Source organism: Ursus americanus, chromosome 13 (assembly GCF_024610735.1).
Source record: "Ursus americanus isolate L20-20 chromosome 13, mUrsAme1.1.p, whole genome shotgun sequence".
In the NCBI taxonomy this organism is placed as follows: Eukaryota; Metazoa; Chordata; class Mammalia; order Carnivora; family Ursidae; genus Ursus; species Ursus americanus.
The window spans coordinates 55,745,764-55,766,120 of NC_142139.1; the positions used below are offsets into that span (position 1 = coordinate 55,745,764).

The 20,357-nt window shown below is 35.1% G+C and overlaps 1 protein-coding gene across 8 annotated transcripts in view; it reads right to left on the bottom strand.

Moving 5' to 3' along the window:
- Positions 1-20,357, bottom strand: part of NEK1 (NIMA related kinase 1) — a 220,702-nt gene that overhangs the window by 116,002 nt on the left and 84,343 nt on the right. For all 8 annotated transcript variants that reach the window (XR_006779863.2, XM_087866581.1, XM_087866579.1 and 5 more), the window contains one exon: positions 14,898-15,000. Coding sequence is in view for 7 of the 8 variants with exons in the window: in XM_087866581.1 (XP_087722707.1) it covers positions 14,898-15,000 (103 nt within the window). In the remaining variant the exon portion in view is untranslated. The remainder of the gene's footprint in view (positions 1-14,897; positions 15,001-20,357) is intronic.

Consider the following 20,357-nt stretch of genomic DNA (forward strand, 5'->3'; position numbering starts at 1 on the left):
TTAGAGCTGATAAACTCTTTCTTATGGTGACAATACAATGTCTATACTCTGAAGTTCCGAGGAAGATAAATGAAGGCCAAAAATATCAGAAAGCTTTTTGTAAGCTTTATAACACACTGTACATAATAATGGTAATTATTGCTATAGTTAATCATCTTCCCCCTCACAGCAGGAAACCAATTTACTCTTCCCCACTGAATCTCTCCGACATCCTCTGCAATAATCCCCAAGCTAACAAGGCAACAGAAAGGTACCATGAACTCTCTCTCCGAGAAGATAAGGGAGATAGGACTTCTGGTAAAAAATTCCTCTGGTATTGCTGAAGTTTAAGAAGTGAAGAAAGTAAGAGAGAGAGGAAAATCAAGAGCAGTAAGAAAGCCAAAGGATGGAAGCTTTCAGCTAAGCTAAAGAGATTTTTTGTTCGTGTGTTTGTTTTAAAGATTTTATTTATTTATTTGACAGAGATTGAGAGAGCAAGAGAGGGACACAAGCAGGGGGAACGGGAGAGGGAGAAGCAGGCTTCCCGCTGAGCAAGGAGCCTGATGCGGGGCTCGATCCCAGGGTTCTGGGATCATGATCTGAGCCGAAGGCTGACTGAGCTGCCCAGGCGCCCCTAAGCTAAAGAGGTTTTAATTTACCCTTCAGGCAATAAAGAACCACTGAATAACTTAAAGCAAATGAGCAATGCATTCAAATTTGCTTTGGAAAGATCACTGTGGCAGCTCAAGTAAAAAATGCACTAGAAAGATACAATCTTAGGGCGCCCGGGTGGCTCAGTCAGTTGAGCGTCTGCCTTTGGCTCAGGCAATGATATCAGGGTCCTAGGATCAACCCCAGTGTTGGGCTCCCTGCTCAGTGGGGGGCCTGCTTGTCCCTCTCTCTCTGCTGCTCCTCCTGCTCATGCTCTCTCTCTCAAATGAATAAAATCTTCAAAGAAAGAAAGAAAAGAAAAAAGAAGGAAGAAAGAAAGAAGGATCCAAGATTAGAAGTAAAGAGATGAAAAGAGCAGCAGAGAAAATTCTCAGAATTTCAACTAGGGCAGAAATAATAAAAATAAATAAATTAAATGAAGGAAGGAAGGGAAAGAAAGAAAAGAAAAGAAAAGAAAAGAAAAGAAAAGAAAAGAAAAGAAAAGAAGGAAGAAAGAAAAAAAGGAGACAAGATAATTAGAAGGTAGAACACATGTGATTTAGTCACTGATTGGATATGAGTTGGGTGGACCACTGACAAGAGAGAAGATTCTGAAAGATCACTTTAATTCCCAGTAACTCAAACCAAAACCTCAAAGTCAAGCCGTCTTTAATAGTGATTCTTACAGTAAGATGGGTAATACAGCAAAGGCAGTAGGTGTGAAAATAATTAAATGCATTTAGTTATTAAAATAATAAGAATGAGGTATCACAAAGCTCCAGTTCTGGGTAGGATGAAATAAGCATATGCTACCACTCCTCTCCCACTGAATGGAATTATAAAATCTGGACAGAACATTTGAGGACTCTGAAAAGTAAATAGCAGCAGGCAAATTAGAGAACACCAAAACTCAAAGTATCACCATCAAGTACATGGTGAGTGTGTAATTTATTTTTTAAACTATGGTATCTTCTGGCCGAAACCTAACGTGGTCAAAAACCTGGAATTGAGCACTCTGGTGATGACAGGTAAAAACAAACAAACAAACGTCCAGTTCTGGCTTACTGAACAGAGGGAACTCTTTGGAAAACTTAAGGAGAAAGGAGGAAATCTCCCCCACACTTTTTTTTTTTTCTCTCTCCTTTTTAACTTTCTCTTTTGCTGTAGCCCCCAGGAAAACTCACTGCTATGGCGGCAGCTGAGACAGCAACAGGCAGCTTACAGGAAGCAAAACTCTGAGGGAGGGAAACTTTTGTCTGTGACACTTCACCACCACTTCTTGGCTAAAGAGGTGATGAAATCCTAGATCCTAGGCTTTTATCTGAAAGACTGAAAAGTGGAGCCCCAGGGAATGGAAAAGCATCAAGTCATTGACAGAATGGGAGGAGCTCAGGAAAATGACCTGAGTTGTTTATAAAGTCCTGGGCTTACTGATAACCTGTGTATGTATGGATATAATCCTGTTCTGCATACCAAAGACTTTGAAAATAGAGCTAACAGCTAGACTTCTACCCAGATCTCAGACAAACCACACCGCAGGACAGATCTGAAGGGCACTATAAGACTTTGAGAAAATAAGTGTAAACTAGAACTACAGCACACGACAGAAAAGTAGGAACTTGTGGCCTGGGCCTGAGAGGTCAATTGTCTGCTAAAACAAATATAATCAACAATCTCTGTATGATTTAAACAAAATCCAGAGTAATACTGTAATATTCCAAATGTTCGGGATACAATCCAAAATTAGCATATGAAGAACCACAAAAATCTCAATTTACTTGGGAAATACAATAAGCAGATTATAATTAGATGACACAGATGATTACTTGACAAAACCTTTTTTCAAAATTTTTATTTAAATTCTAGTTACTTAATATATAGTGTAATATTGGTTTCAGGAGTAGAATTTAGTGATTCATCACGTACATATAACACCCAGTGCTCATCATATGACAAAAATTTTAAAGAAACTATATAAAAGTGCTTGAGAAATATCATGAATAGTGGTGAAAAAGGTTAAAATAGAAAGTTTTAGCAAAGAAAAAAAAAAGATATAAAGGAAACCAAATGGAAACACAAGAAATGAAACATACAATTGCCAAAATAAAAAACACCCACTTGATGGGTCAAATATGCAGAGTGACAATGAAAGGGGCAAGAGTAAGAAAACCTGAAATCAGAATAGAAATTATCCAAACTGAGTAATAGAAAAGAAACTGGAAAAAACTGAACAGAGCTTCACAAACCAGTGGAACAAGAACAAAGATCTAACATTCATATCATCGGAGACCCAGAGAAGAAGAGAAAGAATACAGTGCTAAAAAAAAAAATACCTGAAGAAGTAATGGCTCAAAAATGACATAAGGCATAAATCTACAGGTTCAAGAAACTTAGCAAACTACCAACAGAATAAACCTAAAGAAGTCCATGCCAAAGACAGTGCTGAAACCAAAGAGAAGCAAAAAAAAAAAAAAAATCTTAAAGCATCCAGAGAAAAGCAGACATTATTTATAGGAAAAAAATAATTTGAGTAGGTGAGGATTTCTCATTAAAAACTACGTAGGACAGAAAGAAGTGAAGTAACATGTTTTCAGTGTTAAAAGAAATGAGCTATCAACCCCAAAATACTACATCAGAAATAAGAGGATTTGTAGCTAGCAGGCCTGATCTAAAAGAACTGCTAAAGGAATTTCTACAGACAGAAACGATTTAAGAAAACCTGGAACATTAGTAATGAAAGGATAGCAAGAGAAATGGTAAGTATTTGTGTAAATGTAACAAAGTATTCCTGTCTTTTTGAGTTCTGAAATACACTTAAAGTTGCAAGCAAGTATTACAACATTGCTTGGTGGGGATTTAAATGTATGTAAATGTAATATATAAGACAACTATAGCATAAGAGAGGGTAAAGATGGTGGAAAGATTTCTACATTCCAACTGAAGAAGTAAAACCATGTTTATTATGAAAAGAAAAGTATGTTTTTAATCCCCTTAGCAACCACTAAAAAAATATATGAAAGACATAGCCAAAAACAGAAGAGATTCATTGAAATGGAGTAACAAAAAGTGTTCAAATAACCTACAGTCAGCAAGAAATTGGAAGGAGAAATAAAAAGAACATAAAAATAATAAAAGGTTATGCAAAAACCTAAACATATGAATAATTACATTAAATGCCACTAAATGTAATAATATAATTCTATTACATTAAACACGCTGATTAAAAAAAAGGAATTGTTAGAATGGATTTAAAAAACCCCCACATACCAATTATAGATCCAGTACAAAAAATTCACCAAATCAATCATTACAGGTAGATTAAAAGGATAGAACTAGATATACCATGCAAACATTAATCAAAAGAAACTAGAATGATCATATTAATATCAAAGAAAGTAGACTTCAGAGCAAAAATAATTAACAAGAATGTGGCACATGGACTCTAAGGTAGCTTCCATAAGCCTTGCCTCCTGTGGCAGACACCCTATGTAATCCCCACCCTCTGAGTGAGGGGAGAATTTGTGATTAGCTTCCAACCAATAAAATATGGATGGCTAAGGTAATAGGATGTCAGTCCTGTAACTGTTACATTATATATCATCGTCTTGCTAGCACAGTCCCTCCATAGACTATTCTGGCTCAATGAAGTAAGCAGACATGCTGGAGAAGTCCATGTGGCAAGCAACTTCAGAATGTTTCTAGAATTGAGGGAGAAGTCCAGCCAACAGCCAGCAAGTAGCTGGGGCCCTCATTCATTAAGCCACAGGGAAATAAACTGCCTTAAAAACATGAATGACCTTGAAAGTGAATCCCTCCTCAACTGGGCCTCCAAGTAAGAATGCAGGCCAGCTGACCTTGATTGCAGCCAAGTGAGACCCTTAAATGAAGGATCTAGCTAAACTGTATACAGACTTCTAACTCACAGAAATTATGAGATAATAAATGTGTGTTGCTAAAAGCCACCAAGTTGTGGTAATTTGTTAATTCTACAAAAGAAAACTAACACAAGGAATAAAAAGAGATTACATTTTGACAAAAAGGCCAATTCACCAAAAAAAGCCCAACAAATACTAAAAATATATATTCTTAAAAAGCTGGAGGAAGGGTGGGGAGGAGGGAGAAAAAACTGACAGAACTCAAAGGAGAAACAGACAAATTCGCAATTATATCTGAAGACTCCAACACACCCTACTGCAGTATAAAACAGAACATAGACAGAATTTCAGCACAGATTAAGAAATACTAAAAACACAACCAACTAACTGAATCTAATTGAAACTTGTATAACATTCTACCTGACAGAAGAATACACATTATTTTCAACTGCATGTGGAACATTCATGAAGACAGATCATATTTAGATCAAAATACAAATCCTAACAAATGTAAAACTACTGAATGAAATCCTACAGAGTATGTTCTCTGACCATAATGAAATAAAACTAGGAAACAGTAACTAAAAATAACAGGAAAATGTCCAAATACTTGGAAATTAAACAACACACTTCTAAGTAATCCATGGGCCAAAGAGGATGTTTCAAAGGAAATTAGAATTAGAACTGAATGAAAATGGAAATACAACACAGCAAAATTTGTTGATACAACTAAAGCAGTGCTCAGAGGGAAATTTTACAGCATACAATACCCTTAGAGAAAAAGGGTATTTTTGACCTTAAAAGATGAGAAAAGAACAAAATAAAGAGAAAATCAAACAGAAGGAAAACACTGTGAATGTCCTTAGCGCCACTGAATTGTATAAGACAGTAAATTGTTATGTGTATCTTACCCTAATAAAAACATGTTTTCATGGATCACAGACTTAAAGGTAAAAAGTCAAACTATAAAAGTTTTAAAAGAAAAAATAAGAACACTGTTGTTACTGTCTGATAGGCAAAGAGTTCTCAGACATGACGTCAAAATATGATCCATAAAAACAAAAAAATGACAACTTAGACTTCATCAAAGCTAATAACTTTGCTCTGCAAAGTATAAAGAGAATGATAAACTAACCTACAAACGAGGAGAAAATAATGGCAAATCACTTATCCGATAAAAGACTTGTATCCAGAAAATAACTCTCAAAGCAACATAAGAAAACAACACACAATGAACCTCTTCTCTAAAGAGGTTTTAAAGATGACAAATAAGCTCATGAAAAATTATTCAACGTCACTCTCATTTACAGAAATGCAAATTAAACCACAATGAGATACCTCTATACATGGACTAGTTGGCTAAAATAAAAAATATTCACAATATCAAATGCTGATGAGAATGAGGATGCGGAACAAGTAGAACTTTTACTTACTGCTGATAAGAATGCAAAACTGTACAAGTATTTTAGAAGATGGTTTGACATATTTTTAAATCAAGTCAAATATACACTCATCCTATGATCCAGCAAGCCCACTCCTGGATATTTACCCTAGAGAAATAAAAACTTATACAAAAACTTGTAAATGATTGATCAAAGCAGCACTACTCATAATTACCAAAACCTGGAAACAACCCAAATGTCCCTCAATGGGTGAATGGATAAACAAACTGTAGCACGTCCATATAATGCAATACTACACACCAACAAAAAAGATAAAGCTACTGATATATGCAACAACTTCGTAAAACATCATTAAAATAAATGAAGGAAGCCAACTGCCAAAGTTTAGATACTATTATATGTATGTATACACATATATACAAGGTAAGACATTCTTGAAAAGACAATACTAGAGTAATGGCGAATAGTCAGTGGTTGCCAGGGTGAGGGAGAGTATGACTGTACTGAGATAACACAAGAGAGGTTTTGGGGTGACAAAACTGTTCTGTATCCTGACTGTGGTGGCGAGTACATGAATTTATACATATGTTAAAATTCAAAGAACTGGAGAAGAAAAATAAAGTTAATCTTACTGTATGATAATTTTAAAAATAAAAGAACTTTTTAAAAATGAGGTGCCAGCATGGTGCACTGGGTGTTATACACAAGTAATGAATCATGGAACTTTACATCAAAAACTAGGGATGTACTGTATGGTGACTAACATAATATAATAAAAAATTATTATTAAAAAAAAATGAGGTGCCAGTGCAACACCTAGGAAATGATGTCCAGAAGGCAGCTAGCCAGAAGTCGAGAGGAGTCTGAATAACTGATACAGATATTGAAGTCATCAGTCCCTGATCGAAAAATATGTGGGAACACCCTAAGATATTATTTATAGTGCGAAAATAACCAAGGAGAGAACGCCAGAGAATATCAGCATTTAAAGACTGAGAAGAAGAATCCTGTAGAAGCTATTTAGAAATAATAATCAGAGAAGTAAAAGATAAAGAGAATATGGTATCACAGAAGGCAAGGAAGAAATGCTGAAGTAGTCATGAGATCAAACATCACAGAATGGTCAAGTTTCAATATGATTATGTCATAATAAGCTGTGTACATGGATGGAAAATTGAATAGTATATAAACAATAACAGACAACAGGTGCTTCTTTCATTTGAAATGCCTGGCTATGAAGACGAGGAAGGAGCCAGGATGATGACTACATAGGAATGTGAGAAATACAAATGTATTTGTAGGCTAGGGAGGGTACCAGTAAAGAAGGAAAAGTTCAGAAAAGAGAGTCTGAAATAACTGATGGAATAAGGAAGGCCCTTAAGTAAACAGATAAAAGTGTGGGCTCTAAAGTCAGACTACAGAAATTTATTTATTTTTTAATATTTTATTTACTTATTTGAGGGAGAGAGAGAAAGGGAGAGAGAGAGAGAGGGTGAGTGAGCACACAAGCATGGGGAGGGGCAGAGGGAGAAGCAGACTCCCCGCTGAGCAAGGGGGGAGCCCAACACAGGGCTCGATCCCAGGACCCTAAGATCATGACCTGAGCCAAAGGCAGATGCCCAACTGAGCCACCCAGGTGCCCCCAGACTACAGAAATTTAAATACTTATTCTATCATTTAGTAGCTGTAAAGCTTGAACTAGTTAATTTCTTTATGCCTCAGTAGGATATAAAATGGGAATGTAACACAATCTACTTCAGAGAACTGTTGTGAGATTAGAAGTAACTAAGAACTTAGAACAACACCTAGTGTATAGTAAGTACCCAAAAAATGATATGTTAACAATTTTTAGTAGTATAACTATCAAAATAGGATGGGATGGGAGAGATTACTTTTGAATACAGGAAGTTCCATCCTTCTCTGAGACTAGAGAAAACAAAGGAAGATTTGGTACAATTACAAATATGTAACTTTAGGCGCAGAAAAATGGGAGGAAGTGTGGGACTTGAAAGTCCAATTTTCTCTGTGAAATAATGACAAAATAATGATTATCTTCATAAAGCGGTAAGGGGCAAAATTATTGAAGAAAATTTCCACTGTGGAAAATGAGAGAGGGTACTGACCATGAAGATATAAAAGGATTGCTAGCAGGACTGACAGCTTGACTGAAACCAGAGACCAAAAATTGATCTGACATTAATCATCAAAACTTTAATTTCCTTCAGCAATGTTCAGAAGCTTGAATATAAAAATAGTCACTAGCTAAAAGTTACACGTAATAAGGAGGGATATGCCAATTCAAAAAGAAGGGCTCCCTAAGAAGGACAGGCTAACCAATTATACAGGTATGCATATAAGTTTGTGAACTTAATTTTCACATTACTCCAACAAGTTTAAAGGCATCTCTTTTGGAAACTATACAAATGTCCATCAATTGAGGAATAAACAAATTGTCATACATCCATACAATGGAATATGACTCTAATATGGAATAAAAAAGAACAAACTACTGATATACATCAACCTCAAAAAACTATATACTATATAATTGATAAATTAACTTTTACTTTTTAAAAATTTTTATTTATTTATTTTAAGCAATCTCTATACCCAACATGGGACTTGAACTCATGATCTCAAGATCAAGGGTACATGCTCTTCCACTGAGCCAGTCAGGTGCCCCCTACATAAGACTTCTAAAAAGACAAAACTATAGTGACAGGAAGCACATCAGTGGTTTCCTACAGTTGGTGGCAGATTGACTGCAAAGGGACACCAAAAGACCCCCCCCCCAGTTTTATTGAGATATAACTAGCACATAAGATTGTACTAATTTAAGGTGTACAACATAATGACCTGATATATGTATATATGAAAAAATAATGATCACAAGAAGTTTGGCTAAAAAAAAAATCATCTTATATAGTTGCAAATTTTGTTTTTCTTATTGTGAGATGAGAAAACTTAAGTGATGATGGGATAGTGATATACCATGATTATGGCAGTGGTTACATGACTACTTTGTCCATCCTCATTATGATATACACTTAAGAGTCGTGACTTTCATTGTATTTAAATTGCATCTATTAATAAAACCAATTTTTTAAAAAGTTCTTGTTTGAAGACCTGGGTAGAATGTTGTCCTATCAAGCATGCTGATAAAGACAGCACTTAAAAGGAGCTCCTTCACCTAGCCTAGTCTACTGTCCATAGATGTCTGTAAAATTACAGGCAAAGGGAGTGTGATAGGTAGAGTTTTAAAAGCTCCAAGGTTTCTTGTTACCCTTACTGCTCCACCAGGCTTACAAATGCTACATAATTCCCAGCACTTTATATATGATGGATTTCATCTATACGATTAGGTGATGTTAAATGGGATGACTGGCATTAAAATAGAGACATTATCCAGTGGGCCTAACCAATCACATGAGCCATTTATTGGTTTACATATTTATTCATTGACAGAAGATATTTGCGAGCTACTTCTTTTTTTTAAAAACTGAAGTATAGTTGATATACAATATTATATTAGTTTCAGGTGTACAAGAGTGATTCACCATCTATTTACATTACAAAATGATCCTACAGTAAGTCTAGTTATCATCTGTCACCATACATACTTACTACAACATAACTGACTATAAACCCTATACTATCCTTTTCATCCCCATCATATTTATTTTACAACTGGAAGTTTGTACCACTTAATCCCCTTCACCTATTTTGTCCATCCCCTCACCCTTTGCCCTCCTGGCAATCTCCAATTTGTTCTCTGTATTTGTGAGTCTATTCCTACTTTGCTTTTTAGATTCCATAAATAAGTGAAGTCATACAGTTTATTGTCTTCCCCTGACTTATTTCACTTGGCATAACATCGTCTAGGTCTATCCATGCTGTCATATGTTAAGATTTCATTCTTTTTCACGGCTGAGTAGTATTCCTGTGTGTGCGTGCACATACGTGTGTGTGTGTCTACATACAATATCTTCTTTATTCATTCATCTATCAGTGGACACTTAGGTTGCTTCCATGTCTTGGCTATTGTAAATAATGCTGCAATAAACATAGGGGTGCATATATCTTTTCGAATTAGTATCTTTGTTTATTTTGGGTAAATAACCAGAAATGGAATTGATGAGTCAGCTGATATTTCTATTTTTAATTTTATGAGGAACTTCCATACTATTTTCCACAGTGGCAGTACCAATTTACATTACCACTCAGAGCACAAGGGGTCTCTTTCCTCTATATCCTCACCACCACTTGCTCTTTCTTATTTTGATACTAGCCATTTCGACAGATGTGAAGTGATATTACATGAGCTCTTCAAAAATCAGAGTTTTCTCCAGCTGGGTGTAGAAGTGGCAGTCAGGAATCTGAAGCATGGAAGGGTTTTGATGCACAAGAAGTTATCTGTTGCTGAGATGAAGGGGGGCCACATGGCAAAGATCTGACAGTGGTCTCTTAGAATTGAGATTGACCCCTGGTCAAAAGCTAGTCAGACAATGAAGACCTCAACCCTATAACAGTAAGAAAAAGAATCCTACCAACATTCTAAGCAGTGAAGAAGATCTTGCCCTACTTGAGCCTCAGGTAAGGACACAGATGGCTGACACCATGATTTTAGCTTGATGAGACCAGAGGATCCAGTTAAAACATGTCAGATTCTTGACGCACAAAAACTGTAATAAATTTGTGTTGCTTTAAGCCACTAAGTTTATGGTAATTTGTTACACAGCAAAGAAAACTAATACAGAGAGCAAATTTTAAATAGTATCTCTATCTCATCATAAAAAAGTTCTAATTTCAAACTTAAAATCTGTGAGGCCTTCCCCACAGTTAATTTCAGCTCTCACATCTATTCACTGCCTCACATTACTAGTGTATATACGCTTATTCAATATTAAGATAATAAATTACTCTAGAGACAAACTATATCTGAGTAGGCTTTAATTCAGTAACATTTAATTAATTAACCCACTACGCCCAAAATGTTTAACAAACTGCCTTGTTTTTAAATTAGCAGATGGAAAAAACTTAATATAAGATGCAATACCCAAATATAAAATAGAAAAACAGAAATTCTTCACTCTTACCCCCATCTTTCTAAGGTAAAGTTTTATGTATACATTTAGTCATCTAGGGAATGAAGAAATTCTATATAGTTTAACAAAATGAATCTTGGAAGGTCATATAAAAACCAGTCAAAATGCACTGCTGATCTCTAAGCATTTTTTAAGTTTTTTAAAAAATGATAACAAAATAAAAATACAAAATTCTGTCTGTAAGAAGGCAACATGACACTATAGCTTCCCTTCTTGCAAAATCCTAGAAGAAAGTTGTTTTAAGTGAATATATACCAGCACTCAAAAACAAGCAAAACTCTTGGTAGTCCCAAGTACAGAAGGAATCCAGAGATAAAGAAAAGTACACGAAATCAGTTTTAAGTGAGAAACTTCACTAGCAAAAGCATGTCAGAAAGGATACTACCACAGAAGGTGTGAGCAACATGAAGCATGCTCTTAGACTTGTTGGAAGCTAAGAACATGAGAAGGTCTAGGAGCAGACAACAGTGGTTGGAGTAAGACAGTTACTTCCATTGCATTACTCATCTCCATAAGCCAGAAAGCAGTCTGTTACCTTCAGATAGGAGTGATCAGAGAGGGCATAGTGGTAAAAGACAGGCTAATCCTCTGAATGACTGGCTATAATAAAGAAGAATGAGACTCTCCTTAGCCCAGAAAATAAATTGTTGAGATATTTGCCTGGCAGATTATCAGTACACATCCCATCTATTCTCTACTCTCCTGAAAACTGTGCAGGGGACAGGTCAGTAGCACTCTCCCATCTCACCAGGAGGCCATTCAAACAAAGGTAATGAGCAATAAAATAGCCACTCCCAAATACGAATACTGTCAAGAACACCAAGCATTTGATGAACGCCAACACTGTGAAATAGAGAACTCAAAAATGGAGGAAACCAATAATAGCACACTAAAAACAAGATTTTGCAATAACTGTAGTATTATCAGAGAAATGAGAATATGATTAAGGAGATTTAGGGGAAAACCAATTACAATTCATGGATAAGAAAACACAAGTTTCTTTTTTTTTTTTTAAAGGTTTTATTTATTTGACAGAGAGAGAGAGACAGCCAGCTAGAGAGAGAACACAAACAGGGCGAGTGGGAGTGGGAGAGGAAGAAGCAGCCTCCCAGCAGAGGAGCCCGATGTGGGGCTCTATCCCGGAACTCTGGGATCACGCCCTGAGCCAAAGGCAGACGCTTAATGACTGAGCCACCCAGGCGCCCCAGAAAACACAAGTTTTTAAATGAAAAGAAGAAACTCCTTAGGTGGGCTGAACTGTAGAGTAGACAAAACTTAAGAATATATTAGTAAGCTAAAAACCAGGCCTAGGAATATTTCTAAAATACAGCAGTAAGAAAGAAAGGGATAAAAAGGATGAGAAAGGGATAAAAAGGGTGAAACAGAAGTACAGAGAAAAGGACATTCGATGAAAGTTGCAATCTATCCATCTAACAGGAATTCTCTTAAGGAGAAAAAGGAGAAGAAGCAGTATTTGAAGCAATGGGGCCAAATTAGTCCTAGACTTAGGGCTGTTCTGGATCTGCCTAGCAGATCTTAAAAGCAAACCTTGAAAAACTCAAAACTATTTCCTAGTAACTTAACTGCATCCCAGAATAAAGCCCAACATATTTAAATATGAAAAAAATCCAAGATTTTTTTAAATTTTAAAATTTTTATTTTTTTTTTAATTTTTAAAAGATTTTTATTTATTTATTTGACAGAGAAACAGAGAGCACAAGTAGGCAGAGAGGCAGGCAGGAGGAGGAGAAGCAGGCTCCTAGCTGATCAGAGAGCCCGATATGGGGCTCGATCCCAGTACCCTGGGATCATGACCTGAGCCAAAGGCAGATGCTTACTGAGCCACCCAGGTGCCCCCGAAAAAAATCCAAGATTTTTATACACACACACAATGCCTGGCATCCAATCACAAATTACCAGGTATGTGAAGCAGGAAAAGACCCCAATGAGGAGAAAAATCAATCAGAAATGACAAAGATAATGGAATTATTAGGTCAGGTCATTAATACAGCTATTATATTCAAATTCAAGAATGTAGAGAAAAGCATAAGCATTATAAAGAGAGACATGAAAAGTATAAAAATGACCCAAATAAACTTTAGGAAATAAAAAATACAAGATGAAAAAGTTGTCTGAGATGAAAAAAAATACAATGTCTGCATGGGATTAATAGATTAGACAAAGCAAAAGACTAGATTAATGAACCTGAAGATACAGAAATAAAAGTCACCCAAAATGAAAAGTAGAAAAAAGAGTGAAAAAAAATGAACAGACCCTCAATGAGCTGTTGAAAGAGCATCACATGGTCTAGTTGGATGGGTAACTGAGAGTCTCAGAATCAAAAAGAGAGAACAGAAAAATATTTTTGAATAAATAGATGAACTTTTTCCAAACTTGATGAAAATTTTAAATCCACAGATCCAAGAAACTCCATGAATCCCAACAAAATAAACATGAAGAAAACTACACCAAGCTACACTATAATCAAATTGCTTCCAGTGATAAAATGTTAAAAGTCAGTAGAGAAAAAAAGACATATTACCTATACAGGAAAAAGATAAGAATGACAGTGAACTTCTTGTCAAAAATAGACATGCCAGAAGATAACTGGAAAAACATCTTTAAAGTACTGAAAGAAAAAAATCTCAACCTATAATATTATACTCACCAAACATATTTTTCAAAAAAGAAGGCAAAATAATTTTTCAGACATACAAATGCTAAGCATTTTCACCAACTGACCCCCACTACAACTTATCATTTAAAGTATGAGGACAAAATAAAGGCAATTCCCAACATATCTTGGGAAGCTTCTGTCCAAAAGAATTGCCAAAGGATATTCTCCATCATAAAGAAAAATAAAGCGTGGGCAGAATAGTATAATGTAATGAAAAGGAAAGAAATATATAAATATTGACAAGTCTAATAATTGTTTTAAAATATTTTAAATTAAAATCCTTAACTAAAATTCCAGACGCTATTAACTTTGGAGATATGGGGTAAGAGAAAACACAGGAGGTTCTCTTCTATCTACAGGAAGGATACAAATACAGATTAATTCCAAAATTAGGAAAACAAATTCATGTGTTAAAGGGTAACCATTAAAAAATCTAAGTATCTTTCAATGACATTATTTCCAAAAAAAATATCCTAAATTGCAATAATTACATTAACTCATAAAGATACCACTTATAAACTTACAGTAGTTATAAATGTAATCAAAATACACTACCATATAATTGATCTATTTTCTATGTTAGCAGGATGCTTCATGGTGTGGTGAGCTGACAGAAACAATCAGTTGTTCTGTGGACAAAAGGTCAAAAGGCATTTGTGCACCTCTACAAGTCAAAACTATTAGGTTTTAACTACTAAAATGATTATCTAAAAACTGTTAATATTTTCTTGGATACATGACTTAATTAAGTTAGCTGGCATAATGGAGGTTTTAACATACTTTTGCTTCTAATGTGCTTTTCAGACGATACATAGTTACACTTATATTTATCAAAATGTTTCCCATTTTTCTTTTAAAATTCTTTGCTACTTAAAAGTATTTAAAACCAAAAGCACGTATGAAAAAACAAACCTAGCAATGTGAAAACTCACTTGTTTTAATATAAACATCTAGGTTGCTATATCTATTTCTCTTTTTAAAGGAAGAATACAACTATGAACCTACTCCTAATTAACCAAACCATCAACAGAATTTCACCTTGGTATAAAACATATGGCAGAAGAAAGGTTTAGGCATATCAAACTTTATACTCTGTAAAGTTTAGAGTAAATGTTTTTAGAGATTTAGAATTCATTTATACCTACCTTGTTCCAAACCTTCACTTTGAATATTAATATATTCGAAATCTCAAAAAAAAAAATCATACCATATGTCCTTCGGCTCGAGCTTTATTTTGCCGTGCTTCCCGTTTTCGCTGTAGGAACTCTTCCACTTGTTTAGTTCTTTCCACAGCTAGCTGCCCCTTTTGTCTGAGTAATTTGGACAAACAGCATAGTCAGAAATTCTGAACATTATTTCAAAAGTTAAAAATTAGACTGATTCTAAATGTTTTCTTTGTTGGGGAATATGACATAAAACCTTTCCCTGTAAGGAAGAAAAAGCTACATATATTACTATCTACTACCTAAATCACATCTTTACTATTCTAAATAAAAGTAAAATCTATACTACTACTCCAAATCTTATCAAGAAGGTTTCTCTCACATTTATTTAATCTAGTCTACTTACACATAAAATTATGTTGGACTATATTTAATTATAGAAGAATCTCAACAGTTTTCAAGTAGTGAAACTTATCTCAGAACTCTGTACCAAATATATCTAAGAACCTTCCTTAAACAGCATTGAAGTAAAACTAAAGCAGTATAGTAGCAATTTCAAAAATGAAATATGAACACGAATTCAAAAAAAAGTTTGTGCAAGTTTTCAAAATACAGTAAAAAGTGATGTCTAAATTCCTGGAGTATCACAACTATTAAAAACTAAAATGCACAGGTTATATTTCTGCATCTCTCTGACAATTACAAAAGAACGTAAACACATTGAGCTTAGAATACAAATAAAAAAAACAAGGGCATCTGGCTGGCTCAGTCAGTTAAGCGTCCGACTCTTGATTTCTTCTCAGGTCATGATCCCAGGGTTGTGAGACTGAGGCCTGAGTCGGCTCCGCACTGGGCGTGGAGCCTGCTTGAGATTCTCTCTCCCCCTCTCCCTCTGCCCTTCCCACCCCTGCTTCCAAGTACTCCCTCTCTCTAAAAAAAACTTTTTAAAAACCATAAGAGACTCTTAATCTCAGGAAACAAATTTAGGGTTGCTGGAGTGAACGGGGGGTGGGAGAGATGGGGCGGCTGGGTGATGGATATTGGGGAAGGTATGTGTTGCGGGGAGTGCTGTGTATTATGTAAGACTGATGATCACAGACCTGCACCCCTGAAACAAATAATACATTATACGTTAATAATAAAAAAAATTTTAAGTTTTAATTTAAAAATACATATAAATAACATTTATTGAACATCTAATATATATTGTACCTGTTCTACTGTACCTAATATATATTGTGCCTTTTATATATTATGCCTGTAATATATTTTGAAAAATACAAAAATAAATAAAATCCAGCCCCAATAATCAGAGAACTCATAGTATAGTATCAAATGCAGTTAATTTTGGAGGTGAATTAAAAAGATGAACAAGTGATAGGCTGTGCTTCTACTCAGATTTTGGCTACTAAGACACACAAACTTCCTATAGCCTCTCTTTAAGACCATAACTAAGTTATGCTCTGGATAATACATGAAGTAATGTATTTTCTGTCTTCCAATAGGTTTAAACACTTCCTGACTTCCATCATTGGAATTTTCTAGGATTAGATAATCTCTATAGCTGGTTAAGAGCCTTTTATTATGACTGTCAGGTATATGTAGGTAGTAACTCTTAATCTAGTTCACATCACCAAATTAATAAATTTACCTAACATAACCCATGGTAGTTTGAGTAGATTAAATTAAGAAATTTGTTTATGCCTCTGTAGTGCACATGTGCTATCCTCTAGCAGTCATATTATGCACCGTATATTTATGAGATTAATATCTAGTCTGGATGCAACACATCTGCCTGCATGTATTGAGGCAAGGCTGTATCCTAGTCAGCTACAGTCCCTTTATAGAAGGCTGGGCCTGAAGAGGGTTATATACTTTAAGAGGATATGACACTCAGGCATGTAATCTGAAGCTGCATGTCCACTGTTAGGCTCTTTTGGGGGGTCCTGGAAGCTTACACCACCACTTGCAATTAAAAAAAATTGCTGATCTCTCTATGTATCCTGATTGCATCTCTAACCTTCATTGAAGTAAAACATGTTTCATTTCCCTAAGATACCATGTCCAATGTTTGTCAGTCTAAACCTCAAACTGACATATGTTAATACAACAGCTGCACAGAATTATTTTACTGAAACCTGGTCATATGTATAACAGTTTTGATTTATAGATTTTCATACCATTTAAATATATAAAGTACTCCTATTCTATTTATTTATATGATTTATAGGTTTAGCTTCACTGAATAGTCTTTTCCTAAGCTGGTTTAAATAAGAAAGGGAAGAAAATGGGGAGGTAAACAGAAGGGGGAATGAACCATGAGAGACTATGGACTCTGGGAAACAAACTGAGGGCTTCAGGGGAGGGGGAATGGGATAGACTGGTGATGGGTATTAAGGAGGGCACATACTGCATGGTGCACTGGGTGTTATACGCAAGTAATGAATCATGGAACTTTACATCAAAACCTAGGAATGTACTGTATGGTAACTAACATAATAAAAAAATTATTAAAAAAAAGAAAAGAGAAAGAAAACAGATGAACACATGGGAAGGGGAAAAAAGAGAGAGAGATAAGGAAACAAACCATAAGAGACTCTTTCCGATAGAGAACAAACTTGAGGTTTGGTGGAGGGAGATGGGCTAGATGGGGGATGGGTATTAAGGAGGGCACTTGTCATGTTGAGCACTGGGTGTTAAATATAAGTGTTGAATCATTAAATTCTACTCCTGAAAACAATATTACACTATATGTTAACTGACTAGAATTTAAATAAAAATGGGGAAAAAAGAAAAAAATAAAAATAAAAAAATAAGCAGGTTTACATAACTCATTGCTTTCAACCACAAACTTAAAACCTGTAGTGATTTTTGCTTAAGATTATCTTTTCCCCCTCTCATATATCAAACAAATACTTATTGAGTGTTAACTATCTGTCAATATTATATCTGTCTTTGAAGATGTAAAGATGTATAAAACAGTTCTAAAAATGCAAGGTTGATTCAATAAACAAAAATGAGAGTAATGAACCTTATTAAAAGAATAAAAAGACAAAATCAGTTTAAATGATCTATGACCCCTCGTAACACTATAAATAACCTGTCTTTATTTTCACATGCACTTGTTTACTACTACATATACACCAAAATAAGAACCCATATTCATATTCTTATTCCTCTCCAAAACAGTAAAACTGCTAAACTATTGGCACAAACTATTCGTGCTACATTCATAGAGATAAACCAGAAATCGTCAATTTATTCAATGGTCACTTTCTTCATTAAACATTATTAAGAATTCATAGGCACATATTATTTTAGACAAACTGAACACTCTATCATATTTTTCATCCTTTGAGTTCCAAAATTATACCACTTAAAATCAGTAAAACAGCAATCCAGATTTATAAAGTAATAACATAAACACCATATAAACCACAATTAAATAGCAAGAAAGTAGGAATTTGGAAAGTAAAATACAGAGACATTAAAATGCGCTAAAAAGAAGTAATTATTTTAAGACAAACCCTTTTTTTTATCCTGAAAAGAGAGGGGTAAAAAGGAGTAAGTTCTTCCCTTTCCTTTTGTTATTACAAAGGCATGAATAACTGTCAACATCTGGGTAGGTTACTTCACATCCCTGGCTCAAATCCTTTACAAGTAAGGGATATTTAAAAATTCTGAAGGATGATAATGAGTGATTAAGAGGTAAAAACAACACAATAATAAGTAGCAATCCAGGTAGAAGAAATAATCTGAGAAATAAAAATGAGTCAATATGGTTTAATGTAGAAGAGCTGGAGTGGTATAGAGTTAATGAGATGAGAGAAGAATGTAGGGGGTTAAGCTTCCTCCTGTGTTTCAGTGGCATAATGTCAATCTGATGGAATGGAACTGCCATTAGCTTTACCCAAATTAAATGATGCAATAGAGAGAAAAAGACTTGGAAAAGTAAAAGCACCTATAAAACACAAGTGCTAAGAAGCACTCAATAGTTTTATAAAATGGTCTTACATGGCTGAGGCTCTAACAGTAAAAATCTAATTGAATGTAAGTTCATCAGCTGCAACAGTGTACCACTCTGATGGGGGATGCTGATAAGGGGGAAGACTATGTAAATGTGGGGACAGTGATAATAGACGGGAAATCTCTATACCTTCCCCCTCGGTTTTGCTGTAAACCTAAAACTGCTCTAAAAAAAGTCTTAAAGAAAAAGCTAATTGAAGAAGTGTGTTAAGACAGATATAAAGCAAAGTCAGACTGGCCAGAGTTACTGATAATAAGGAAAGAGGAAAAATATGTAAAGCCATGAAGAGGGGAGCAGGCAAATAGGGGTGATCCAAAATATAAGGAAAAGAGAATTTGAAAGAGTTGACCATAAATATCAATTTGCTGATTCAGTTTGAATTAGGGAAAAGAACTGACCGGGAAGGACAATGATATACAAATTACAATGAAACCAGATGTTATGACAGTGTGGAAAAAATGTTCTTTAATGCCAATGGCCACTAAAGAGTACAAGACAAAAGAATCATAATATTTAAATTGGAGGAGACCTTAAGTATTAACTAGTCTAACTTCTTGCTGAATAAAGCATTTCTCTATTTCCATCTGGATATACCTGACACATGGTCACTCAAACCTCTAGTTTAGTAGTATCAGCTTGAGGACATTCATTAAATCCCATGACAGGCCAGCCATTACACAGCCCTCATACTGGGCTAAAATTGGTTCCTCAACTTCTCTGAGTCATAGTAATTCTACGTGGTGGAAATATAAATAACTCTCTCTTTTACATGAAAAGCCATCCAATTCTTCTAGGCTTGCTACTTTAAGCATGCTTTCTTTAATGGTGGCTAAATTCTCCCAGCTTCTTTAATTTTCCTAAGAAGTTGTTTTAATCCTCACTAAAGTCAATATGGCACAACAGTTGAGTGAACTTTGGAAAAAACTGTCCAATTTTGACTCTTGGTTTTACTAATAAATAGTTATGTGGCCTTCAACAAATTATTTGTTTACGCAGTGCCTCAATTTCTTAACAGGGAGAATTATAATATCTGCCCCATGGCATTGGTGATAAATAAATGAGTTAATACTATGATCAATTCCCATTATTCACAGTAGTTATGTACTGTAAGGTCACCAGGAACACTGAATTAGACAATACTGAACCACCACCCCTAGGAAAAACACAGGGATATGTTCCTACTAGCCTCTTGTTACAACATCTTCCTCAATGGATTGATACATAACATTGTTTTGTGTTTCTATTTATTTTTTTATTTTTATTTTTTAAATATTTTATTTATTTATTTATTTGACAGAGCTAGAGACAGCCAGCGAGAGAGGGAACACAAGCAGGGGGAGTGGGAGAGGAAGAAGCAGGCTCATAGCGGAGGAGCCTGATGTGTGGCTCAATCCCATAATGACAGGATCACGCCCTGAGCCGAAGGCAGACGCTTAACGCTGTGCCACCCAGGCGCCCTTGTGTTTCTATTTAAAGA